The sequence below is a fragment of the Athene cunicularia genome (assembly GCF_003259725.1).
Source record: "Athene cunicularia isolate RWA chromosome 3 unlocalized genomic scaffold, athCun1 chr3_part1, whole genome shotgun sequence".
Taxonomy (NCBI): domain Eukaryota; kingdom Metazoa; phylum Chordata; class Aves; order Strigiformes; family Strigidae; genus Athene; species Athene cunicularia.
The window spans coordinates 87,474,986-87,502,559 of record NW_020799097.1 but is presented as its reverse complement, the minus strand read 5'-3'; the positions used below and the strand labels follow the sequence as shown (position 1 = coordinate 87,502,559).

General features: G+C 38.6%; 1 protein-coding gene across 1 annotated transcript in view; it reads right to left on the bottom strand.

Annotated features, from left to right (window-relative positions):
* Nucleotides 1–27,574, bottom strand: part of PRKD3 (protein kinase D3) — a 49,545-nt gene that overhangs the window by 21,460 nt on the left and 511 nt on the right. Inside the window, exons 2-8 of the mRNA XM_026844393.1 lie at nucleotides 24,227–25,255; nucleotides 12,281–12,419; nucleotides 10,450–10,581; nucleotides 9,591–9,748; nucleotides 5,646–5,835; nucleotides 2,846–2,923; nucleotides 709–892 (exon numbers count right to left, since the gene is read on the bottom strand). Coding sequence (XP_026700194.1) covers nucleotides 709–892; nucleotides 2,846–2,923; nucleotides 5,646–5,835; nucleotides 9,591–9,748; nucleotides 10,450–10,581; nucleotides 12,281–12,419; nucleotides 24,227–24,517 — 1,172 coding nt within the window. The 5' untranslated portion in view covers nucleotides 24,518–25,255. The remainder of the gene's footprint in view (nucleotides 1–708; nucleotides 893–2,845; nucleotides 2,924–5,645; nucleotides 5,836–9,590; nucleotides 9,749–10,449; nucleotides 10,582–12,280; nucleotides 12,420–24,226; nucleotides 25,256–27,574) is intronic.

Below are 27,574 nucleotides of genomic sequence, written 5' to 3'. Positions count from 1 at the left end.
ACACAAAAAAGATGCTACTTCCAATTCTGGAAGTCCTTGAGCTATAAATCACAGAAAGTTGGGAAGCTATCACTATATGCTCTGCCTTACATATTTGCTATTAACCCCTGAGTTAAAATGACCTTTAGTTTGACCCAGTACAACTGCTCTTATGTTATTAAGAATGACCTAAGAAAATCACGATGACACTATTTGGAATAATACAGAAAGTAGAAAGACCAAACTTGAACAAAGGAACTATGCAACAGTTATTGGATAGAAGACTTCAGAAAAATCACATTCAAGATAAATAAAGCAAACTTCTCTCTAAAATGCACATAGATTATGATGAGTATTAAAATATCTTGAGTAACTCCTTTTAAATCATATGCATAACTAAATTAGGCTAAAGTTAAAGGCCTTAGCCATGTCTTAGATATGTTAAGCCATAATTTTTACCATGTTTTGATAATCTGATATTATTTCTGAGATAACAGTCTAGCACAAAACTTTTTCCAAATTAGAAGAGACTATATTAATTTATGTTTCAGATTTTCTTGAGACAGGGTAACTTTACAAAGCATTTTCACATTAAAAAAAAAACCAAAACAAAACACAAAAACACAAAGAACCCCAAACATTATAAGCAGTACAATTGGACTAATCAGAAATTTTTTACAATATTGAGGAAAGTATGCCCAGAGAGAAGAAATCCACCTTACAACTTACCTGATGGTTTTGACAGCTTCCTCATCTTTGTCTGCATCAAGGTCAGATGGATCCATAAAAAATATTTTGTCCTCTGGAGGAGAGGGCTCTTCAGCATCATCTAGTCCTCGACTACCATCACTGTTCATTTCACTGCTATCAACTTCCATTGGCATGTCCAAGTCCTGGCCTGGGCTAGCAGGTTCTGGAAACAACACAGGATTCAGATATTATTCAAATACACAAATAGAAAGCCAAAGAAAACTCAAAAAAGCCCACAGAATTCCTTCTTCAGTTCACATTTATGCAAGTAAACATAAAAGTACAATCAGAATATATAAAATCTTCAAGTTTTTTCTAAATGATGCAGAGTACACTAATGAACATTATCAACTTGGTTTTACTAAATGCCAAGGCAATAGACCCAAATAAAACAAGAATCATATTGAAAGAAATGGAGTGAAAAGCTTAAGTTCTAAACCTAAATCTCATTAAATAATTCTGTTCCACAAGTATTTAGTACAAAGTAACTTTTCAATAGCTAGAGATGACCTGGAGAATTACTCCTGTGCAAATGAAATGCTCTGCCAATAGAAACCAACTCTGTTCTCACCGCCCTTGATAACAAAAGAGAGAAAAGGAGGGCTGTGGCATTGCAGGAGAAAAGCAGAACAGATCTTATTTGCATCTAACTCTCGCTAGCAGAAGTTTAACATTACCAAAAGCTTGCACTGTGGAAAACTAAAAATTAAGACAAATACATTCATCTGTATCTTTTTTTTTGTCTGAGTTGAGATCAATTTAAGTGTGGGAGAAAGAAAAAAAAAAAGAAAAAAAAAAAAAAAGGACTCTCCATGTCCATAGAAGAATTGTATGAAATTCTAGTACCCAAACTATGTGCCCTAGCCCTTTAGCATCACAAGGGTGGTGAAAGTACATTGCAGCAATATGTTGCACACTATGGTTCATGGCCACCAATCTCAAGACCCAGGCAAGAGCCCTGGAGCCAAAGAGGGCAGGCATGAATGGACGGGATACACTGTGCAAGGGCAACAGACCCACTGGATAACAGGGCTGCTGCACAGGCCTCTGAATCAGGTTGTACAGTTTGGTGTGATCTGCTGTGTGTCATCAATGTTATTCCCCTCAAAAATACGTGTGCCAAGGATCAAGATTTTGGGCAACACAATCGCAGAATGATTGAAGTTGGAGGGGACCTCTGGAGATCATCTGGTCCAACAACCACTGCCAGACCATTTCTCCAGTCTGCCAAAGTCCCTCTGGATGGCAGCATAACCCTCTGGCCTATCAGCCAGTCCCCCCAGCAGCCAGTCTACCTAGCAGCAAACTTGCTGAGGGTAGACTCTGCCCATCATCCAGATCATGAAGGAAGATGTTAAATAAGGTTTGCCCCAGTATTGGCCCCTGAGGTACACTACTAGTTATCACCCTCCAACTAGACTTCATGCCACTGATACCCACCCTCTAGGCTCATCCATTCAAAGAGCTTTCAAACCACCTGTCTGCTCATCCATCCCATATTTCATCAGCTTAACACTGTGACTAAAAACTTGTAAGAATGACTCTAAACTTTCTTCAACATACTGTTCCCCACCCTCCCCTTTCAAGTCCGTAAAGTCTGTTCAAAAAATAGCCCTACTTAATTGAGGTTTCAAAAAGATTACAGTGGGGTATTTTGTTTTGGTTTGGCTCATTTTTTTCCTTTCTCTTTTACTTCATAAGCTGTTGGGCTAACTCAGGCCACTAAAAATCATAGATATGACAAAGTCAGAAAAAGTGGTATTTGTCTTCAGATATCAACATTTTAAAATTACATATTTCATTGTGAACAACGAGCAGACTAAACACAACAGATTTTTAATTTTTGTACATTGAGAAGGCTTCTTGATTTTTTTTTATATCCCTTGAGCAATCTCAAGCAAAGGATACTGTACTTGCCAAGACTGACAAGTAAAATTGAAGTCAGAGCACAAGTTTTACAGTGAATCTTTTTAATTATCAGTGATCTCAGGTGAAAAAAATGGCAAGATAAAATAAAAAGATGTAAAATATTCAAAGATGAGGGAACTAAAAGTTAATGCATCTTGTTAAGCCTCCAAAGATCTGTCAGTATTTGAAAGCATGTTTCTCATCTTACCTCCATTGAAAATCACCTCTCCAAGACAGTCTCTAGGTACTTTCGATGCACAGCGTTTGTGACAGTTGAATCTGCAATCTAAAACAGAAAATAAGCCCATGATACCAGAATCTTATTCCTACTCAGACACTAACATTCTATCATTCACTACTTCCAGTTCATACATTTGCATGTAACTGAAGACAGCACTAATGAGGTCACCTCCAGAAGGAAATTAACAATCTTGATGTCCTGATGTTACATGTTGATTTGCCCCACCACTACTTATTATGTCAGCACTTCCCCTTTCAGTACAAAACAGCCTTCTACTTTTCTAGCTTTCTCTGTAGCTATTTTTTCCATTATGATGTAATTTTTCCCATTCTCTCATCTGTTCCATATCCTTTTTTCCATTGCTATATGATTTAAATGTCTCATCGCTATCATTTTTCCCCACCTGCTGCCTAAGACTTGCAGCCATCAGAGCCTCTAGGATCACACAACTATATCACAGAGCAAATATCCTCTGCAGTAAATCCCAAAGTCCAGTAACTCTATCATTCAGATCACAGATTTGGCTGAACACTAAAGCTCCATTTCTGCCTGCTAACACAAGGCAGACAGAATAATATTATGTTCAAATCTGGCCTGAAGTGGAAGTTGAATCTAACCTGATGTGTGCCATTTCTGCATCTGAGGTATCAGATACAACCTACTGAACAAAGTCCAGCATACAACATTAGTGGTATTAACAGGAATTTCTTTTATTAGCAGCATCACAAATTTTCAACTCTTGTATCAACATCATGAATTTCAAAACTCCCTACTGCCCCTACAACTGATAATTTAGCCCCTTTCTGCTATCCAAAGAAAGCTCATTATGCTTTCCTTTTAAGCCCAAACAAGAGAATAATCATTATCTTCCCCTTTTCAGTAGCAGAGAAGCGAAACCTTGGAGCAAAATACAATTCTGTTCAGCTTCTGGGTGCCTGTGAGGAAGTATCCTAGGACACCAGTGAACTGTCCTTTCTACAGCAGTGTTTTCAGTCCATATCATGGAATATGGTTACTTACTTCGCTAGTTTGGAGGGGCTGGAAGAAACAGAGACATTTCAAATCCTACCAGAGAACTAGAAAGACTAAGAGCGAGTCAACCCTAATAAATTAAACTACATACAGAAACATTCTTGGGTACTGTGATGCCACTCTCTAGTCTAATAAAGTTAGAAACATCCCCTAGCATGCTTTTGGCCCACAGCATTAGCACAACCCCAAACAGTTCCCAGGTCTAGTTCACAGATCAAGAGTATTCCATTAAATTGTTCCCAACAGGCAGTCTGCATACAGCCACCCAGGCTGGGAAGCTAAGACAACTTGTTCATGAGCAAGGGTTATTTTGTCTCAGTTGATCTCAGTGTCCAGGAATGTTCCTGGGCACATCTAATTTATTACCACAAATATAGCCTTAGCATCCCAAAGATCATCCTCAGAGTCCAAGAAGAAGTCTGGATTAATTCAAGAAATCCAGGGCTTTTATGGGTACTCAGGAACATGGGACTGTTGAAAGACCCTAAGCTTTGGAAATGTGCACAAGGAAGTTGGTGGGTAACCTTAAGAATCTGTAGGAGAAAGCAGTATGAAAATATTTTGATTGTTTGATAGCAATTCCCAATACATAAAATTACATATAGGATCACAGTGCATAAATGGAGGCCTATTAATACACTTATTTCTGTCCTGTGCATATACATAACATTTCTTTAGGCTGTTTTTATCTAGTGTCATTCAATTCTCTGAAAATGGTGTGGTAGCCTTATTTGTTCAGCTGGATATACAGTCACAACAACCGTATATGGTCAGTAACATCTATATAAAACTGCAAAGCATCTTTTTCAGACTTAATTATTTATATATTACATGTATCCAAGAGAGACACTGACTGAAAAAAAAAAAAGTTCAGGATGCAGACTTCAAACAGACTACAAAGACTGCAAATTAATATAAACAGAAATGAAAGATAAAACTACTTCCTTACTTACATGAGACAGCAGCATTTTTAGTCAAAAAGTTAGCAAAACTATAAGCTTGCGATTTTTGCTCTCTTCTACTAAAAGAAATTGAAAATGTATTAAGCAGTCTCTTTCAGAATGTTGACCTTTGGTACTCACATTTGACAAACTCGCATAAGAGAAATTAAAGTCCTTTCCATATTAATGTTTATGATTCATCACTACAGTTTTCTTTCCTGCAACAAAGCTGACAGATCTGCACTATCCAGCAATAAAGAGACAGAAGAAGATCACATTGTCATAGTTATGTCCTGGGAACTGCAAGAAAGAGTCTGAGAACTGAACTCATGCATCTGAACATATGCTAAATAAAACCCACACAGCCAATGAAGCCTATGCTAGTTCAGGAAAGGCACCTATGTGTATAAAATTTTTCCAAAAGATAACAACCAGTATTCTGTATTAGAATAATATAGTTAAAACTTACAAATTCTTTAGTGATGAGTGTAGAAGACAGACACTGAGCAAAGTGTTCTCCATTTTTATTAATTTAGAATTATCCTTCTAGAATTAAGGTATCCCCAATCTACATATGATTAAGTCTTATTTTTCAGAAAAATGTACAATACACAGTCTACTAAAATGAAAATTAGGGCTGCGGTAGTCCTCTCAAAAATATGCAATTTTTCAAAAATTATACTGTCACATTTTGCATCATACAACCTTCTGACAATAAAACATAAATTGAAATCAGTTTTAAATACAAGACCTTTACTGAAATTCACCACTGCAGCAGAAAATTACATGTTTACCTTTACATTGCATTCCTTGGCGAAACAGGCCCTTAAGCAGCCGTTTGCAATACTGACATATGGTCGGACGAGTATAAGAGTGAACCGCAAAAGTGTGTGGAACCTTCACTCTGCAAAGCACCATCTTCTCCATCCAGATGGGACGGCCACTCCAGGAGGGAATCCTCTTACTAGGTTCTGGACAGCAGCGCTACAATAAAGAAGGTATACATGATTTGCACCAAAACAGTCCCGGTGAAGTCCCTGGTGACTGGAAAAAAGCAAACATTGCACCCATATTTTAAAAAGGTAGAAAGCAGGACTCTGGGAACCAAGCGGTTAGCCTCACCTCTGTGCCTAGGAACATACAGAACAGATCCTCCTAGAAGCTATACTTAGGCACACAGAGGACAGGGAGATGATTTGAGACAGCCAGCACAGCTTCACCAAGGGCATGTCCTGCCACACCAACTGAGTGGCCTTCTATATTGGAGTGACTACATCGGTGGACAAGAGCTCAGTGGACAATGGGAAAGCTACAGATGTCATCTGTCTGGACATCTGTAAGGTCTTGACATGGTTCCCCACAATATCCTTCTCTCTAAATTGAAGACATATGAATTTGATGGCTGGACTGTTAAGGGGATGAGGAATTAGTTAGATGGTGGCATCCAGAAGGTAGTGGTTAATGACTCAATGTCTAGATGGAGATCGGTGACAAGTGGCATCCCTCACTGCTTTGTACTGGGACCAGCACTGTTCAGTATCTTCATCAATGACAGACAGTGGGATCAAGTGCACTCTCAGCAAGTTTGCAGACAATACCAAGCCAAAGTGGTGCTGGTTTTTGGGGGTGTTGATTGACAGCCGGCTGAACAGGAGCCAGCAGTGTGCCCAGGTGGCCAAGAAGGCCAATGGCATCCTGGCTTGTGTCAGCAATAGCGTGGCCAGCAGGGACAGGGAAGGGATCTGACCCCTGTACTCGGCACTGGTGAGGCCGCACCTCGATTCCTGTGTTCAGTTTTGGGCCCCTCACTACAAAAAGGACATTGAATGACTCGAGCGTGTCCAGAGAAGGGCAACGGAGCTGGTGCAGGGTCTGGAGCACAGATCATACGAGTCGCAGCTAAGCAAACTGGGGGTGTTTAGTCTGGAGAAGAGGAGGCTGAGGGGAGATTTCATCGCCCTCTACAGCTGCCTGAAAGGAGGGTGCAGGGAGATGGGGATGAGTCTCTTTAACCAAGTAACAAGCGATAGGACAAGAGGGAATGGCCTCAAATTGCACCAGGGAAGGTTTAGACTAGATATTAGGAAGCATTTCTTTCCAGAACAGGTTGCTGGGCATTGGAATGGGTTGCCCAGGGAGGTGGTGCAGTCCCCATCCCTGGAGGTGTTCAAGAGTTGGGTCAACATAGCACTGAGGGATATGGCCTATCTGGGAACTGTCAGTGTTAGGTTAATGGTTGGATTGTATGGTCTTCGAGGTCTTTTCCAACCTAGACAATTCTGTGATTCTCTGTGGTGCACACACCTGAGGGACAGGATGCCATCCAGAGGGACCTGGACAAGATTGAGAAGTGGACCCACGTGAACCTGATGAGGTTCAACAAAGCCAAGTACAAGGTCCTGCACATGAGTCAGGGCAACCCTCTGTATCAATACAGGCTGGGGGGTGAAGGGACTGAGCGCAGCCCTGCTGAGGACTTTGGGGTACTGGTGGATGAAAAGCTGGACATGAGCTGACAGTGTGTGCTCACAGCCCAGAAAGGCAACTGTATCCTGGGCTGCATCAAAATAAGCGTGACCAGCAGGTTGAGGGAGTTGATTCTCCCCCTTTCATCCGCTCTGGTGAAACCCCACCTGGACTATTTTGTTCAGCTGTGGGGTCCTCAGTACAGGAAATACATGAAGCTGTTGGAGCAAGTCCAGAGGAGGGACAGAAAAATGATCAGAGGGACAGAGCACCTCTCCTATGAAGACATGATGAGAGAGTTGGGGTTGTTCAGCCTGGAGAAGAGAATGCTCTGGGGAAACCTTACTGCAGCCTTCCAGTACTTAAAGGGCACTTATGAGAAAAATGGGGATAAACATTTTAGCAGAGCCTGTTGTGATAGGACAAGGGGTAATGTTTTAAACTAAAAGAGAGTAGATTTAGACTAGATAGAAGGAAGAAATTTTTTACTATGAGGGTGGTGAAACAGTAGAAGAGATTGCCCAGAGAGGTGGTAGATGCTCCATCCCTGGAACCATTCAAGGTCAGGCTGGATGGGGCTCTGAGCAACCCAATGTAGTTGAAGATGTCCCTGCTCATTGCAGGTAGGGTTGGACTAGATGTTCTTTAAAGGTCCCTTCCAACTCAAACTATTCTATGATTCTACTTTAGTTAAGAAAAAAGTTGGTGGGCTGGGAGGGAGGTGTTGGCTCAGAAAGCAACATGGTCAAGAAGCTTTAAGAGGACTTTCTGGTATCATAAAACAAAACCAAGAAAATACCAGACAGAAAAGCCTTGCAGCGAACAGGAAAGTATGTGTGAATATTTCCACAGAAGCTAAAATGTTAAAAATTCACTCTTGGGACTTTTTTTTTTTTTTTAAGCAACCTGGCAAGGTTCACAGACAGCACATACAGACCCCCATACAGGGAATAAAACGGAAAACACTGGAGATAGGCAAACCAAAATCCAATCACTACTTCAAGCCATCAGTTTTAAAAAGAAAGTATGGCATGCCTGGATAGCCTACTAAGTTATGCAAAAGTATTCAGAAAATTAAAAAATAATTTTGGAAATTAAGCACCCCCACAAAAATTTCTGAAATTTAGTTAAACAAAAAGCTTGGCTATTAAAACAAAAAAAGTCATTGATTATCATACTGGACATTCAGCAGGATAAACTTACAGTTACCTACATCTACAGAAAAATGTAAAGGAACATGGCCTTGTACATCTGACAAAGTATTAAGACTGCTGAAAGTTGAACTGCAAATGTGATAAATACATTACTGATCATCTAAGTCATGTATTCAAAAATCAGATAGCAAAGGTGTCAAAGAGGTTCTAAGCATGCATACATGTCAAATTCTGTGATAGAAGAAGCAGTTACAATTTTATGTTCACTGAATAAATCTTACCAAAAGTTATAAACACCAGAATGAATATTTTTCATGACTCAAGACTAGGCTTTGTAGCCTCTAGCTAAAAAAATTATGTTCTTGAACTAGACATCCATACAATTTATATTTCAAACTGTGGTGAAAATTGCTATATTGCGAAGTAATAGAATTAGGTAAGTAGAAAAGACTAAGCGTTAAAAGCACTGCTTTTTTCCCCACTGTGAAAGTAGCAATGAAACAAAGGAATCTAATCACTGCCGGTCCTGTCTTACAGTCCCAGTATAGTTGCAGTATAATTGATAACCTCTCAGCAATCATCACAGCCATTATAACAAAGAACTATTATGGATGATGGTTTTTACGGTAAGCCCTTCATCCCTTACACCTGTCTCTGACAGGGCTTGTGTTTTTCTAGATTAACTGTAAGAAGTTTAACAGCGTATCAGGAACGCTCTCTCCTCTCCCAACATAAAAGCTTACAATTTGTACTGCTTTAGGCAAGTAACTATTCTATACTGACACCACAATTACAGAATGAATCTGTATTACAAAGAAGGCAAGGTGTTTTATCATTCCTGAAAACAAAGTTCTCAGGTTACATGAACTCTGAGTGACAAGCTATGAGAAAAAATATACATAAGTTATAATTTACTTCCCATTTAATTTCTCACAGTAATAATAGTTGTCAGTAAGTGTCACAGTCTAAGACTCACCAGATTTAAAATGAACTAAAACAAATCGTAACAGTTAAGATCAACTCCCTTGTACTCATTATGAATCATTTGCAACACTATCTAGTTCCCCAGAGGTTAAAAGATTGAAAACCAGAAATTGTTTCCCCTTTCACACAACATACTTCTTCAGAGGCAGAGGATGTGTACTCAGCTTGTGCTGGTCTTGGAACTGAAAGCCCTGCTCCTGGTAAAGACACATTAGACAGACGCCTCTTTCTCACTCCACTGCAGTTATTTGGAATCTTGAAGGCACATCGCTTATGGTAGTTTAACCCACAACCTGAAAGAAAAGACTTTTTTAGACAAAAAAACTCCCGACATTCACAGTAACAAAAATACTACTATTATTTTGATTAAGCAATTGAGATGATCCTGGAAAATGGTGAAGGCAGAAATAGACTGTTCTGTTACATTGTCTCATTTTAGTGTTCTTGATGCAATTCACAGAAAGGGGTTCTTTTGCCCTACTTTCAATAATACTGGTCTGCAGTAAGCCCAGCCCTAGAAACAAGGTCTAAGACTCTGAAGCAGCTGATCACCCTCCTCACATCTCTCCCCACCAGGAGGTTTTCATCACTCCCTCACTTTGGAGCACAAGACCCAAGGAGAAGCCAGTAAGCAGGCAGCATCAGTACCTGACAGCAGGCTGCAGAGCGCTCCGCAGCCAGCTGGATGAAGGCCATAAGGAAAGGGATTCCCCTCTGGGAGTCTCTCCAAAGTATATGCTCCTTGTGCAAAGAACACACATTTGTAAGCTAGTTTTTTTTAAAACTTAAGTCATTTGCCCAAGGTCACACAAAGTTTGCATTAACATCAGGATCAGAACTTCAGTTTCCTGATGCACAGCCCATTCCAACTCTATAAAATACTATATTTATCACATGCTAATATATCAAACAAGATACAATTTTTTCTTCCTCATCTTATATAGCTACACACAGACAAAAATATACTTTAAAAAAAAAAAAATATCAGACTTACCTTCACATTTTAATCCTTGTCGTACCAAACCCCAAAGCATCTCTCCACAGTAGTCACAAAAAGTAGGAGCCTTGTAGGAATGCACATAAAGTGCATGAGGACGAATCTGGAAATCTTCAACTGTAGCCAAAGCTTTTAAAAAATTGCAGTAAGTTATGGTTCTTGCCACAGGATCAACAAGCATTTATGGAAAGAATATGTTGTTTTAAAAATGACACATTCAAAGAACACTAACGAGCTGATTAGACATCAGTATTTTATTGTATACCATTTACTTATCTTCTAAATGCATATTTAAGATTTTGTTATGGAGGAAAAAATCCATTGATTTCTGTAAACTAATGTCCACAACTAATCAAGAGTACGAGTCACATTACTGAAAACCTCACTAAGTTGAGACAAATACAACAAGCTTTGCTAAATTCAACAGTAAACATTTGAAAGAGCAAATTAATTTTCAAGCTTATTTGTAACCTAAAAAATTTTCAAACAAAACACAGTTCTACAGGTTTGAATTTTATCTTCTAAAGGACTTTTTCCGTAGAAGCTTATTAGATTGAAGTCTGTGTGTATCAAAACAGAACTGTGCATAGTTTCCATGGAACACTGGAAACTTCACTAGTAATGTTATTTTTCTTAAGCAAGCATAGATACATTTAAATGAATCTTTTGTCCTGTTTCTTTGGAATGTTCAGAGAAAAAAAAATGGTATTTTACACCTACATTACCTTGCCCTAATAGCTACTATTCTTCGATCAAATATGTACTAACACTTCATACTCAAACGCTCATCTCTCAGTTTTAAAACCCTACTGAAAGAGATTTACATGTCTTCAAAATGCCTCAGTTTCTTGTCATCTGTTTATAAGGAAACTGTCAGAGACTGTCAAGAAGCAGCACACACAACAACTTTTCAAAATATGCCATTCACCAGAAGTAATGAAAAGCTTATGTCAAGATGACCAACTACTGAACACCCTAGACATACCTAGAACAGTAGGTCCTGAACTGCAGCTGAGGAACTAAGCCTTATGACTCTGGAAATCATACTTTATTGATCCAATTTACAAATCTAATCCCATGACAGCCAAAAGATACCTCTTTCTAGAACGTAACCTCAGTTTGACACTTGGTCCTTAAAGTCTGAAAGAACTGCTCAATACTAGTCAAGCTTTTATTTGTAGTTTAACTACATCTGGTTTTTAGTTGAATTCAACAGGGTATTGATGAAAGACATACAGTTCAAACCAGTTAGGGTCTGGGGGTTTTCTTTGTCCTTGTTATTGAAGAGTACTACAGGTTAATAACACCACTCCAAGGACTTCATTGTTTAAAAGAAACTGTTTTCAAGGACTACAATAACCCTTAAGAGGTCTGTACTTCTAGATATGAATCAGCAACTATGTTTATATGAAGCCTTTTAACAGTATAAATCATCTGTGGCAAAAGCTACAGAACAAAAAGACAGATCTAAGTAAAAGAAAGCCAATGACAGTGTTGGAAGGGTAAATTCTGAATCCTACCTGCATTTCAGCTTCAACAATTATAATAAACCTATATTATTAGAATTCTAAATTCATATTCTTCTAATTCAGATTTATTTATAATAATAAATAATAAAAATTTCATGACAATAAAACAATTACAAGACTGAGTACTGAAGCATGAGTACCCCTTGGATTTTCTTGGAAACCTCTACCCGAAAACACTGACCCAATATGAGACTTAAGTCAAAGAGCTCAAGACAATCATGATAATAATGTTCCATAAAGCCCTATTTTCTCTCAGTGTACTGAATAAAGTGCTGTTCCACTGTTACAAAAGTACCTACCAGAGAGTACAACCTCAACAAGATCTCCCTCATGTATCTCTTCTGCTGATGTAATTCGTTGCAAAATATTATCTGAGTTCAGGTCATGACGGAAGAGGAGAATTTTGTCATACATGCCAAAGAAACCACACTCTGGGAACTGCAATAGAAAGTAAACTCTAAATTAACAGATGGTCTTTGATAATCCTATCCATAGATGTTTTTAACAGCTAAAGAACTTGAGTGTTTAAATGTGTTCCATGGAAACAAAATTAATCTGCTTATTTTTGAGGAACTGAAGCATTTTAATTGAAATGTAGCATTAAAAGGTTTTTTTTTAAAAAAAAAAAAAAAAACAGAAAAAAAAAAAACCCACACCAAAACAAAACCCAAAACATATAAAACCCATCAATACCAACTGCTTCCCTGCACCTCCCCACCAACAGTGACACTTTTTCTCAAACCTGAAAAAGTGTTAAGATTTTTGTTACTTTGGGTTTTCAATCTCTCAGACCTGCATAATCAGTCTGGCACATGAAAGCCAATGCAGATCTGACTCGAATATTACCACCTGTAACCCTTGTTTCACAGACATTCTGGTCAGGCAGGTATTCAGCTCAAGACACCACAGCAACAACTGCTCCACTGTTTTGAGGGGCAAGCCAAGAGAGGCTCCATGTTGTTGTTCTACAAGAGTTTAGATCTACAGGTGCAAGAAAAGGAAAACCTGATTCCACACAAGGACAGAAGATAATATTGCAAATCCATATAGGAAATAGATACACTAAGTAACACACCATTTTTTCATGCCACTCCACTGAAAATAGCTTTCTTTCCCAACTCCTCAGAATATTGTCAAATGCTAGTGAAACTTCTTAAATTGAAAAGCTTAGAAGTAAACAGGCAGTTCATAAAGAGCAGGAACAAACCCTGAGGAGGAATTAGTACCAGCTCTTCTGGCCATTTTGTTTAAACCAGAATTCAAACTCAAGGTGGGAACACACAGAGAAGTGCTCCACGGAAGAAAACAGGAAGAACTGGGGAAAAGATACAGAAAAGCACACAATAAACATTCAGTTCATCAGGTAACTGACTACAGCTTGGTAATTTAGATCTTGCACAGTCAATAAATAACAGGGTCTAAACTGCACAAAGCTTGTGGTATACTAATTGTCCTTAACTAAAGTATAGTCTAAGACTTGTTTCTACCAAATCAAAGACAATAACGAAGGTATCTGTCAGGCCCATTGTTTTCACACTCCCTTCCCATTCAGAGAGAAAATAATTTCCTCTTTCCGGTAGAAATTTTGTCTGAAATATTAAGTTGGCCTTCTCTGTTTCGGTGTGCACACCCGACATATTTACAATACACATACTACTAAAGAAACCCCATGCTCTAGAAAGCTTACTATCTACTTGGACAGTCACAAAGAAAGGTAGAATTTGTGCCATTTAACCCATGAAAAAGCAAAAGACAGACCTTACAAAAATCATACTGACACCAATAGATATTTAATCTGCAGCACCAAGAAACTGATTTACTGGGCTTATGCCAAAGCAGCCAGCTGCTTCCTCTGTCTCTCAGCTCACTTAGGTTCCTTACATAAATCTGATACTCTCTTGTACTCTGTCAGTAGCCATGATGGTCCAGATATGACAGTAGCATTATATTCCCCTAAATCAGATGCTTTTTAAACCTATACAGTAAAAGGCTATTGCTTAAAGTCCCTTAGGTTATCTGGAATTACCTGTAACAACTCCTCTCTTATCATACTTTATTTCAGTATATTCATCCATTGATTCAACTTAATAGCAAATATCCATGAATATTCTGAAAACTAGATTTATTCCATCTCGCAAAGACTATTTGTATTAAGAAAGCAAGTAAAGAGTTGAATATTAGCTGCGCTGCCCAAATACACGTCTCAGTATCTCTGCAAGCGTGCACAGGACTTAACTTTATATTCAGAACATGCAGATACGTCAAACTAGTAAGTTTTCCAAGGGAACTGACAGTTCTTCATACCTGAAATAGTGCATAAACCTGCCTTAAGCTCTAACTCAAAATTCCGCTGTGACTCAATTAACAAGAAAACAAGTTATATTTACATTTTTTTAATAAGTGCTGTGAGGTTTTATTTCTTGATATTATATATACTGTTTAGACAGGTATCACATCATAATGCTAGTACCAACAAGAAGCTACTACATTAATGATACAATCAATTATATCCTCAAGATAACTTTGATTTATAGTATATCAATTGCATCATGCTGCTGAAAAAATTAATTCCGATAAAATAGAGAGAAATCAAGGTGAATATGGCATGTATCTGCCTGCAGATAAACATGACACTTTTTGTTAATGCTGATATTAATTTCAGGTGCCAGGAGGGACAATTGATGATTCAGAAAATCAGTGTGAACTATTGCCTCTTTGTATTAAGTTCACAGAATCACCTACAAACCACAGATTTTAAGGAACCTCTAAAGCATTTCACAGGTTTAGGTCTCTTTCTTTTGATAAAGATGTGTCTTCGGTTGTTTGGGGTTTTTTTCATTCTTTGAGAGCATAAACCTATCATGCAGCTGCCAGAACATCCCTACACATAATCCCTCATCCCAGTTATAAGAAGTCACATAATCACAAACCAAGAGGCACTTATTTTAAATGCTATGACCATATGTATTCTGCATGTGTAACATTTACCTGTTCTCATGTACAAATCTTGGATTTATTAAAATGTTTTAAACATACAACATTAATTTTGGTGCCTAAAAAGCATTAGCTAACACAATAAACTAAAGTTACAATGAATACTCAAATCCTCTTTGTGACAGCAAGTGTAATCATTAAAAATATGGGACATTACATTCTTCAGAAAGCAGCATCAACTTTAATTCCAAAGTTTGTAAATAACAGTATAATGCCTATAATTAAGATTTGGTTTTCAAATACATTCCAGGCAAAGGCTAAGTTAATTTCTATGGAATGGAAGTATTATAAAAACAGCAATCATCTATTATAGATTGTTATAACTGTCAGCATCAACATGCTCATTTGGTTCTACATTAATCAAATTGACCTTCTTAGCTGTTTATCATGAGTGCTTATGATACTGCAGTGACATGTTTTACTGCCCTCTCCTCTCAAAACATGGATGAAGTGACTGTGAAAGGCTGTCTGATTTTGTAACTGTAATATTTAACTTCATAAAAGATAATTCCTCTGTTTACAAGCTTCAGCTTCATCAGTAGCTTCTAGATTAAGATTCAGCATCACAAGCCCAGGCCTAACAAGACTAACAATAACCTATGCTAGTATTTATTGCAAGAAGTCTATAATTAAACACAGACTTTGTATACAGTTTCTATAGATATATGTGATAGACTTCACCCGGGACGCATTTTTCTATGCATTGTGCATACCTAATCTCCATTTCTGAAAAAAATCATTCCAAAAACTGAAAGCATTAGTGTAGAGATAACCCGATTATTGGTACTAGAGTGCAGCTGCTACAAGGTTTTTCTGAACCTGTTAGGTTTGGTGCTTGTCTGCATGTCCACAAAGAAGCCAAGAGGAATGTTACAAGTGGGGCAGCCCATACAATACCCTGCCGGGCTCCTCCCAGGCCCTTCAGGCCACCAAAGGTCTATCTCCACAGGCCAGAGGAGCACAGAGACACAAGGGAAGGCGAGAAACCCAAAATAAGGACTCCAAGGAAAGGACACCCTGTGCATGCCCTTCCCAGGATTGTCACAGGAGGGCTGAGGCCCCAGTTTCCAGCCATAAAACCCATCAAGATAAGTCAACACTAGAGCACCTTTGGGACTGATAGGGGTTGCTGCCCTGTGGTAAGGAATACATAATAAAATGCCAAGGAATTAGGATTGTACAAGACTTACTATGGGCTCTTTATAGAAGGAACCAAAGGCAAGGAAATAGGTGATTCAGAGGGGAATAAACATGGGGAAAAAAGAGAGGGATAAGAAAATTAAAAAGGCTGGTCACCTGTAAACAGGGGCTGGTCAGAACATTTTCTGCCCGTGCGCTGTGCCTGATCAGCACCATCTGTCCTCTCTTTCCATTAAATTCCATTTGTAACTATTTTTCTGGATGATGGGTTCTCATTTTGAGCGCATGTGTGTGTATGGGGGTCTAAGTGTCAGCAACTAGAGCCTGACCACAGGTCAGAAGACTCACGTGTCTGTAGTGCCAGCAGCCAGAGAGACCAGAGTGAGTGAAACCAAGGGCCTGAATAACCAGGTGCCAGCAACTGGATAGACCAAGATCCAGCAACTGCCACTGGGCAGAATGCCTGAGCCCAGCTGCTGGAGACTTTCACTTTTTTTTGTTGCTGTTTTTTTGCGCGTGTTCCCACTAACAGACCTACATCCTGAACTACCAGAGAAGGGTACTCTGAGACCATTGGTGCTGTTGGTGTTCATATGAGTGCTCTGTGTGTCTGCCTGTGTCAACCTCTGTGTATAGGTGTATGTATTCCACAACTGTGCCCAAGTGCCTGTGCCTACTGAGAATAGGTGGTCAGTCTTGCTACTGGTTGGACCTGGGGCATGGAGCTGCAGCAGCCTCGCTTCTGCCAGGAGACTGTCAAGATTCAACTGTCCCTAAAAAACCCTTTCAGGTTTGATGAAGAAGTCCTGCCCTTTCCTTACATACACCCCACTTCACAATTCCCATTATAAAAGAACAGACCCTAAAAGATGCCTCTCTGACCACTCCTTTCTACACGCTTCAGCTCAGATTAGTCTCCTCTGCACCCACTCCAGTCCTGTGCGCCCAAGCAATGGAAGTGCTGGCTGGCTGCCTTCTGCATGGCCAGCCCTGATGAGCTGCAGGTGGCCGTCAGAGCCCATGTCTACGGCACTTGGCCAGGCTTCGATGTGGGGAGCTGTGCAAGCAGCTTGGCTCCTTACAGACGTGCAGCGCCCTGCTCTCTTTTCCACTCCCCAGCACGTTCGGGAATACAGCATTCCTTGCTAGCACCTTAGCCAGAAGGCTATGTGCAGACTGCTGGCCAAGAATAACCTCATCGATTAACAAGGATTTTATTTCAAGTGGTATCTTTTAACAGAATTTTTACGCAAATATTAAACTATGTTCAAGTTGTACACTACCAATTTTTTCTCTCTTGTACTGCAGCTTTTATAGCCTTGCTTATGCTCAGTTACACAAAGCTGGTAAGGAAGAACACTATCCAGTTCCTGTGAAGTGTTAAGAGCTCACAATGTGAACTTGAAAACAAAACTCAAAGCAGAACTTTCTAAAGCCTGTTTTATCTTCAGGATTATTCAGCTATTACTTTCCTGCATAAAAGCCCAAAGTATCTGCACAGTGACTCAGAATGTATAAACTGCTAATCCCGGTATTACTATGTTTCCTAAAAGCAAAAAGGAGACTGTTCCCAGTGTTAACAGTTCCAAAAGAGCATCTAACTACAGGAAATCACTTGTGGGAAGTCTACGTATGCAATAGACTGTGCCAAAATTAATCTCTGGTACACCAATATCATCAACTTACATAAAGAACATATGCAACCCTTTGTACTTGGGTGGTACTAGCACAAGGAACACTACTAGTGCATTACTGCAGTTACATTGAGGAAAAAACAATTGGTGTTATCTAGAATGCTTATACTTTTAAGTATTAGAGTATGTCTAGTTTAATTGATAGTGCATTACACCATTCTTTTTACCCAGAAAAACTCAATATACAGCAGCCAGTATTGCTGGAGTGAAACACAAGTAAGACTCCTTTCTATCTTGGCAGTAACTGAAAAATCCATCTACTTTAAGTTCCAGGACTTACTTTACAAAGTTCTGGACCAGTCGCCAAAAATTCACACTAGGGAAAAAGCGTAGGCGGATCTTGTTTCAAGGTCCAATATCTCATGACCCATTATAACTCAAAACAAATGCTTCAAACCACTGAAAGTTAATTCCAAAACCTAATGGTGCAAAACATGCATTACCTTGGAAGGTCTTTGGTCACTGAAATCACTCCAATATATTATCCTACATCCCTACCCAGCTATTCACTCCCACTCTTTAGAATCATGTGCCAAATCACATTATCACACAGACAATTAGCTTCAAACATGTTGCATGGGATCTTTTCCTCACCAGATGCCTCAGTACAGACATACTTGGACTACTGCTTGGCTAGATTTTCCAGCACACAAACCTATTACCATGCTGGAAATGCTAATCTGCATCACATATACCAGCTCTGTGTCCCCAGTTCCCATCTTCTCACAGGCACATTTGCTTCTCATGCCTCAACTCTCTATTACTCTGCTGCCTGATTTAGGTCATATGAAGAAAGCAGATGACAAGTCAAGAAGGCAGACCAACAGGGGGAAAAAAAGACTGGAGCACAGCAGATGAATACAAAACATGATTTGCATTAATTTTAGAGCCATTCAAAAATAAGCACCATAAACTACTTCAAGCTTAACCTAGAGAAAAACACAGAAGAATGGTTGCAGTACTACTACCTATTTATGACACTAAATTAAGTTGTTACTGCAAGAGTTGTAGAGATCCACTTGTAACATGGATGGATTGTAATATGATTCTTTTACTTCTCAATATTTTATTAGTAAAACATCTGTTAACACTTGAGAAATCATATTGTGTCAAGTCAACACCTCTGCCACAATTTGGTTAGATATCCATTACCATGACAATGTCCAAGCCTTTAGAAGACAGCTTATATTCATTCCACATGTTTTGTTCTTTTCACAACATGACAATTTAAAGTATTTTAAAATAAACACTTTTTTCCCCCCTTCAGCAGCCCTCACTGAAGAGCTAGCTATCCAAACTATTTTAATTCAGCGCCATTAAAACTTGAGTTCTTAGGTAACTGAATACAAGTATACAGTTAATTGTCACTTGGTTAGCAAATTCTACAGATGAATTTGGGCGTTCTTCACTCAGGCTTTTTCCCCCTGATTATCAAAGCAAAACATCTGAACACATCTCCTCATCTCCTTCCCTCCACACTCTACGCCTGAGGCTACTTCATCTTCAAAGGAAACTGGCTAATTTTCCAAACCAGCCAAGGATTTTAGTTATATTCCAATTATCAGAAATTAAATCCCACCTAGTCTAATTAAAATGATAGGCAGCACTGTCAAAAACGTACATACATGTGGATAGGACACAGTCAATTCAGATTATTCAAATTATTGACCAGGGAATACAATGTACTAGGACTACAACATTTACAAAAACAACAAAAGTATGAAGCTACAGAAACAGCAGAAGACTCACAAGTAGATGTAATATGCAAAAATTTAACTCCCTCTAAACACAGCTATACTTCCTGTGATTGTGTTCTCAATACCTTACACAATTCAGAGTCTAGAAGAAATAAATAAAACTGTGTACACGTTAAGTACCTGTATAAATGCCTAATGACAAATGAAGGCTGAATTCAGGCAAGTCAAAACAGCATAATGTGGTGGGAAGCAATCAGGGAATTAACACTAGTAAGAAAGCATAAGCACTCAGGAAAATAGACAAAATTTAAGGTAAATAATGACACCTTAAAGACTCTGCCTATGAAGATGACCAAAAAAAAACAACATGGAAAAAAAACAGCCAAAAAATAAGATGAAAGAACAAAGCACAAAGACAATAATCAAATAGAAATACACAACCGTTAATGTGCTGTTGAGACACGGACCATTACACAAGCATTTGAAAGAGTGATCATGTTAGGATGAAGAAAAATTAAGACAAATATTATTGCTAGCAAAAGCACAGACACCAAACACACAAGAGTTACAGGAATCAAGATGAAAGCAACAGGTGCTAGATAAGGGTTTCAAGCCTATACGCAAGCAAGACAATTTTGAGACTACTTTGAAGACAGAAATGAAAAAAATTTATTACATATGTAAGAGTTCAGCAATAGCAGAATTGTAAACGTTGCTGGTGGGGAAGGCTTGAGAATAAACCTGAAACAGGCAGGCCATGAAAGGAAAAATTACTTCTGGAGGTGAACTAGATAGACCAAAGAAAACTCAGCTGGATCAAGTTCAATAAGAAAAAGATAAATAGACAGGAAACATAAGTGAAACACTAGAAATATGTAAGAGCAGTGAAAGAAGAGAAAGAGAGTGAGAAAATAAGATTGGATTGGCTTAGGGATTTTTTTTTTTCTTTTTCAAATTTAAGACATATGAGAACACCACGTTATGAAAACAGAAGAAAAATCTGAGAGGGGTTTGTTAATCAGTAAGGCATAAGAAATACCCCTTTGACTTTGCTAAGTGGTGACCATTTAGGTGGGTTCAGTGAAGCAGAAAAAGAAATACTAGTTTGGAAGATTAAAAAACGGACTGTATGGGTAAACAGTGTATCAGTACTCAAGTCAAAGAGAAGGCAACGATTAGAAAGGGTCATGAGAATTTCAGCCAAACACCTAATGTAGGAAGGCAAGTGACCTATTTCAGAGCACAATGTAGGAAAGCCATTGGAGGAGAAGTATGTAAAGAAGGAGGATGCAGAGTATGACTGAAAATGAAAAGGATGAATGACATTGTTTGTACATGAAAAAAGTAGATAATGGAAGTTTCAGAATCATGAAAGTAAATATTCATAAGTTTAAGAAAAGACTTATGATAAACCTTGCAGGTACTGATACTATATAAGTAATAGCACAGAACAATCAAATGTTTTTTTATTTATAGCTATTAGTTTAACTAGAACAAAATAAGCAAGCTAGAATAAAGCCTTTGTATCACACTGTCCTACATAATTCTGTTTGCAGGCTTCACCATATGCGAATTTCTAGTTTTAAGCTAGTAAGCCCTATGTTCTACTTTATGTCCTCTCATACGAGGAATGAGGAAATAGTATTTAAACATAAAACAGGATTAAGAACTTGCTTCTGTAATATCTGATCATTGTGCAAGGACACACATTGTCCATCTGCAGCTTATGCTACATATTTTTCTGCTTCTAAACACACTCCCTCTATTCCAGCAGTCATATCTGTTCATGCTTTTGTTTCTCTTCAGACTCCCCCTCAGAACTGTATGTCTGGTACTTTAATATACACCAATCTAGATCAGGGATGAACAAAGAAGATAGATTGAGACTATAACCAAGAATCTTCTGAAGCACCCCTATAAAGCCTGAAGTTCATTTTTTTCTGAGGACTTCTATTAAGCATTCCAATATACAACACTCCTAACACAGTGCTCCCTCAATTTAACTTTAAACCTGAAAAACGGTTTTTGCTTCTCTCCTCATGTTTGTAACATTTTCAAAAGAGCTAAGAAATACATCAAATATTTGCATTACTCACCTCACTGTCCTTGTGGACAGGTCTCTTTAGTTTCAGTTCTGCTAATGCTACTTTTAATTACCTTTCTGCAAAACCTGAACAAGCTACACTGAACAGTAACGTCCAAAGCAGGAAGCACAGTTGACCATTAACAATACAGCAAGACTGGCAAAACAGAAAGTGCTATGAAAATGCATTAGGCAAAATACAGTAATTCTTTCCTAACTAAACTACTCTCCAAAGACAGGCTTTTGCAGGATTGTTTTCCATGCAGTTGATTAATTTCCTCTGAAAAAAATAAAGGTAAGGCATAAGTTATGTATCTGAAAACTTCTGAGGATGCTCTAATTACTTTTACATAGGTTAAAATCCAGCCTTCTCAGGGATCTGCTGTCCTAAGCAACACTTTTGATACTGTAATTGTGGCCTGAAATAAGTTAGGCAGGTCATTCAAGCTCCCAAGCAAATGAGGAAGTATACCTGAAATTTCTTTTTTGTTCCAAATATGTAGAGAAATACAAGGCTGAAATGTGATTTAAAAGCACTATTAAAAATAAGTAAGGAAACTTCTATTTAATTCTAGTAAAGATGCCACTCAAATGAAAAAGCAACGCTATAAATGATTCCAAATAAAAAAAGGTATTTCTCCTTTTTCATTAAGGAAATGCAACAGTAAATAGATACTGTTAACTACAGAACTATCACAAGAACAAGCTACACAGTACACTGAAGCTGACAGCCAGGAACTGGTCAAGAAAAGACAGTTCAAGTAGGCTGTGAAATACCAAAGGAAAGGGAAGCTTTAATGCTGTTGAATCTCAAAGGCATACCCCTTAGCTTCAAAGCTTTCAACTGGAAAAAACAGGCAGCCATACGCATGACAGTACACAGAAGAACAAGTTTACAATTTTTACATAAATACAGAATTATCTATATATTAATATCAGAACATTTAATATAGTTGCAACAGTCACCAGATTTAAGAAAAAAAAAAAGTGACGGACATATTGCTGTCAAACAGAGGGTGGAGGGAGGATACTGCTACTTGCGCACTGGCTGCAAAGCTACTTATGAAGGATGAAACCACCACACATAAGATTGGTTCCTGATCAGTTTGCTGCCTGCAAGCATGTTCTCACTGAGCAGTCATTTACTGGTAGCATCAGCTGCAGGAGAGCATAAACTAAATCAAAGACAGACAAAAGAGGAAAACTGATCATGAAATCCTCAACAGTTTTGCAGTAGATCAGGCTCAGCATATAAAAAGTTTCTTGAGCTATAACAAGAACTGGAGGTAAAGTTTTAGCTGAGCCTGTCAAAAGAACAGAAAGGAAAAAGAAAAATCAATGTGAATGTATTTGTTTTCATCTTCCTTTAAGAGAGAAGACAGGAAATATGCAGATGTAAAGAGAGGGAGTTGATACAGAAAGAAAAAACGGGCCATAAAATGGCTGCAAAAAAGTGCACCTAACATGCATGATACAAAAAAAAACAAAAAAAGAAAGTTGACCCAAATAACTTGTCTCTCCAAAAAGGAACTAACATGCTGGACTATATTTTTGTAGCCAGTAAAGTTACTATGAAATCAGCTTGCTTGCCAACTATTTTGCAAAATATGGAAGATGCAGTAAATTGTGAGATGGGGAAAAAAGATACATAAGCATATGCAAATGAGTGTTCACATGATGTTTGCATTTACCTTCTTTCAAGCTGTTAAGTGAAAAAGAACCATCTAATAAAACTAATCAACTACAAATACCAATCACAACAATGAAAGACACTGAGAAAAGCAATTCCCTACAAAACAATCTACCTTCAACTCCCTCCCTCTCATCCACCACTGGCCTTGAGGGAAAAGAGAGATTATTTCTTCATTACTTTACAAAACAATGTTAACTACTTTCAGGTTGCTTGGTAGGATCCAACCTACATAACCTAAATAAAGATAAAACTTGGACACAAAAACAGCAAGATCAGTGCTACTTCCTTCCTAGAAAATTAGAACTTGCAACAGCTTAACCAAGATACATTTGAAAAGTATATTAAGATATTTTTTTTTCTTGGTCAACCCTCTCAATAGAAATTATGCTGATAATAGTCCTCATAAAAGAGTAACACATGTATTCCTTATATGGAATAGAAGTACTAGGACAGTATTAGCTGTTTGGCAGGAGTTTTAATTATTAACTAGAAACAAAAAGCAAAGCTAGTATCATGCAAGTCTGCAGGCCTGCAGTGCATCTCTGCAGCCACAACTGGTACTTTTATTACATCTGGCTATATGGTTCTAAGAATACTCCTTAACAGTAGTTATCATGAACTAGTAATAAGATATTAGTAACAATCACTGAAAGAAAACAACATATTCTCCATCTCGTAAAAAGTAATTCTGCAGAAAATTTACTACATCTTCTTTAACTAGATCTCACAAGCAAGAAAATAACAGGAGCGTTTACCACTTTTAAATTACAAGCTATCTTGGGCGCTGGCAAAATTTCTTTGTGCATAACTGCAAATATCTAATGTGGATCTCTGTCACTGTACCAAACTTCTTGGCATATTCCAGTCACACACCGTTACTACCAAGCAGTCTCTTACAAAAACAATCGTTGCCATCAGCAGGACGTGGTAGTGTTATACCATACCTTCTGGTAAACTATAGAGCACACAAGGTCTTTAACAGCAGAGAGGGACAGGTCCTGAGCTTCAATGGTGACAGTCTCTCGAGTGAGACCAATCTGCAGAAGGAAGGAGACCCCATGCATAGAGCCCCGGGAGTTGGTGAGGCTCTGGGTACTGAGACTGCCATTGGAGAGTCGACCAGAGAGCCCCGACTGGGGACTTGAAGACAAAGTTGGGGTTTGTGGTGCAGCAGCATGACATGTAGGTGGGGAAAATTTCTGTAAGGATGGGGGAGAAGAGTCGTTTGCTGACATCTGACTTGCTTTACTCTGTTGAGATCTCCCTAGTAGTCAAATTCTAAAAAAACTACGTTGTCAGTTCTCGATGTGAAATGAAAACGAGGATAATGTAACTCTCCCTTTTTTAGTTCAGTAAAACACCCCTGACAAGCAAAACTGTTTTCCCTTTCATTCTGTGCAAGCCGAAGAGTAAAATAATTTCAGCTGTAAGTTACTTTAAAGGTTCTCTTTCCAGAGTTACAATCAGCTGTTACAATCAAAAGCAGAATGCCTGTCCTTTAGCACCGTGTCCAGACAACAGAAGCTTACATAAAGACCTCACAGAAATACATCAGCTCTGCTGTTTTATACTTGTCCTTCATTTTTATGTATTAAAAAAAAGCTGGAAACACAGATGGAAATATATGTTGGTAACTCATTAAAGTATCCTTATTCACTTAATTCCACAGATCATATCTTAAACATGGACTCGTCTTCATGTGGATAGCCTTTTAGAACAATTAAAAAAAAGTGTATCCTTGAGCAATAACAGAAGTCCACACATGTGATCAATCTCTTCCTCCTTCAGAAAGTCTTCTCTGAATTCACAGGACACAGTTAACTTGGAGATCAGTGAAGGTATCTGATTTCATTTTTATAAAATATTTTAGCTCATGAAATGCAGGAGCAGAATGTCTGAAGACACAATCACATTAAATGTAATCTCTAGCTTCACCCAGATAATCTCCAGCATTTTGAAACGTTGTACTCTGCCTGTAGGGGAAAAGATAAAGTTATTTCACATGAAATGCATAAAATTTCATAGCAATGTCATAATCACCCTACTTTAAAGCAGCAGGATCACCCTGTACTCAAATATGTTACATTAGTAACATTTTGTACTTATAACTTGAACCTAATTGTTTTCCCACTGTATGATACAAAAGACAAATCAGACCTAACACTGCCCAATACATTACCACATCTTTTAATTAACAGTAATTTAGCAGAGCAAAGCACTTAACAGCTAAGAGAGAGAAAAGAAAAAAAAAAGGGAAAAAGGGAGGGGAGTAGACCACAGCTCTGCACTGTAGGTGTTATACTGAGAAGCTGGTGAGTAGGTAAGGAAATTTATTAAATGCATTGAAATGTCAAAAAAACGTAGTGTCAAAACTCAAAAAATCTCTACGTAGCATGTACTCAGGATTCCATTTCAATACTTTTATTCAAGGCAACTGAAGAACATCTGGCACAAACTCTAACTGTAGGAAGATATGCATAGCATACAATTGAGTATCTGTCCCTTTGGGGGAAAACAAAAAATCATTTAATGCTCACATATCTGATTTAAAAAAAAAGCAAGTCTGCTACAACCTTTTAAAACAAATCATTTCATGAACAGGTGCTCGAAATACTTGTTACAAGACACTGTGCTACCTGATTCAGTATTTCAAGCATTTCATGAGCAACTGAAATGCTCAAAAAGAATCATTTTTAGATTCCCCATGCAACTTCTGTCACAAAAATACAGCTGTGAATGCAGAAAGGATTCAAGTATACAGATAACTACGTATCACTAACACCTTCTAAAGGATGATAGATCCATAGAGGACAGCAAAATCGGCAAGCTCACATATTTTTTCCTTCCCTTACATACAAAAAAAAAAAAAATCAGAAAGAGTATTATTAAGATTAAATTGAATTTTAGAAAAGAAATGCCACATTTTATAAATGCCACAATATAAACTGCCCTTACTAGAAATAAGGCTGGTAAGTGGTAGAACAGTCCATTTAACAGATTACACACTCCTGGTATTTACCAGTGTGCTAACTCAAAAAAACCCACTGCCATATCATTCTAAAAGGTAGGTAAGGAAAGGGAAGTACATGAAATGCGGTACTGGAAGTAAAATAAGCTCTTGGTTCTGTCATAAAAATTCCTAACAGGGGCTCCAGAAGACAGAACAAATTGATACCTTCTGGATTTTCAGTACAGGTGTCTACAAACTGTCATCCTCAAATACTCAAAGAGTTGCTGGACATTCAGCAACGACACATGAAAAGACAACTTTTGCCCTAAAGAACACACTAAACACTATACAGATGAAGGTCATAAATAGGAAGAATAAGGGCAGCAACATTAACATTTAAGAACCTCTCCCAAGAAAGCAGCTTCACAGTGCCTTCAACTTTGCTTGGAGATGACATCTTTGTTTTCTACATACTGCTTTTCTCTCTCTCACGTCTCACAGGTATCAGAGACAGCAAATGCTAAGCCTTAGGGCTGGATCTGAATAAAAAACCAATAATGCCTAACCAACATAACAGAAAATAGGAAAGCCATATGATGCAAAAGAATTAATGGGTCTACTAAGCAAGCTTAATTTAGGCAGTGAAAACACACTGTGAAAGCTCACCTACAGCCGTCTAATTAGAAAGTTAATTATATTTACCAAAAGCATGATGCATTTGCATTTACGGAGCCTTTTCATACTAAGTATATTTGCATATAAGCCTTTAATAAAGTTTATTTTTGCTACCTGGTAGGAAAGAATGGATCTTTCAAAGAAAGGAAAGCCATAGAAACTACTCACACTGCGATCAGGATAAGCTGATTCTGAATATCAAACAAGGTAAGCGCCTATTGAAATTTATAGTCAGTCCTACGATTCTATATTCATATAGACAGATATGAAAAAACCCTACACCGCAAAAAGCAGAGCGGCACAAGGGCCACACGAAGGGAGCCCATGTGCCCCTTCCCTGCTGCACAGCTCGCTGCCGTCTTTCCAGCCGCCCTGGCCGCGGAGCCGCTGACCCTCCCCTTCCTCTGGGGGCTGCTCCCAAACCCCGCAGCTCTCGGGCAGCTTCTCCAGCAGCACCTGGCACTGAACTCGCCCTCCTTGTCCCCTGCTAGGCGCGACACGGACTTCCAGCCCCGCTCCAAGCGGCAACTCTAGCTTTTCTTACCCCCGCGGGATCCCGTCGTTTTCCCGGTTCCCGCCGGGAAGGACCAAAGCCCCTGCCGCGCACCAGGCGGCCTCCCGACGCCGGACCTCTGCGCCGCCCGCAGGTGCCGGAGCTGGGGTTGCG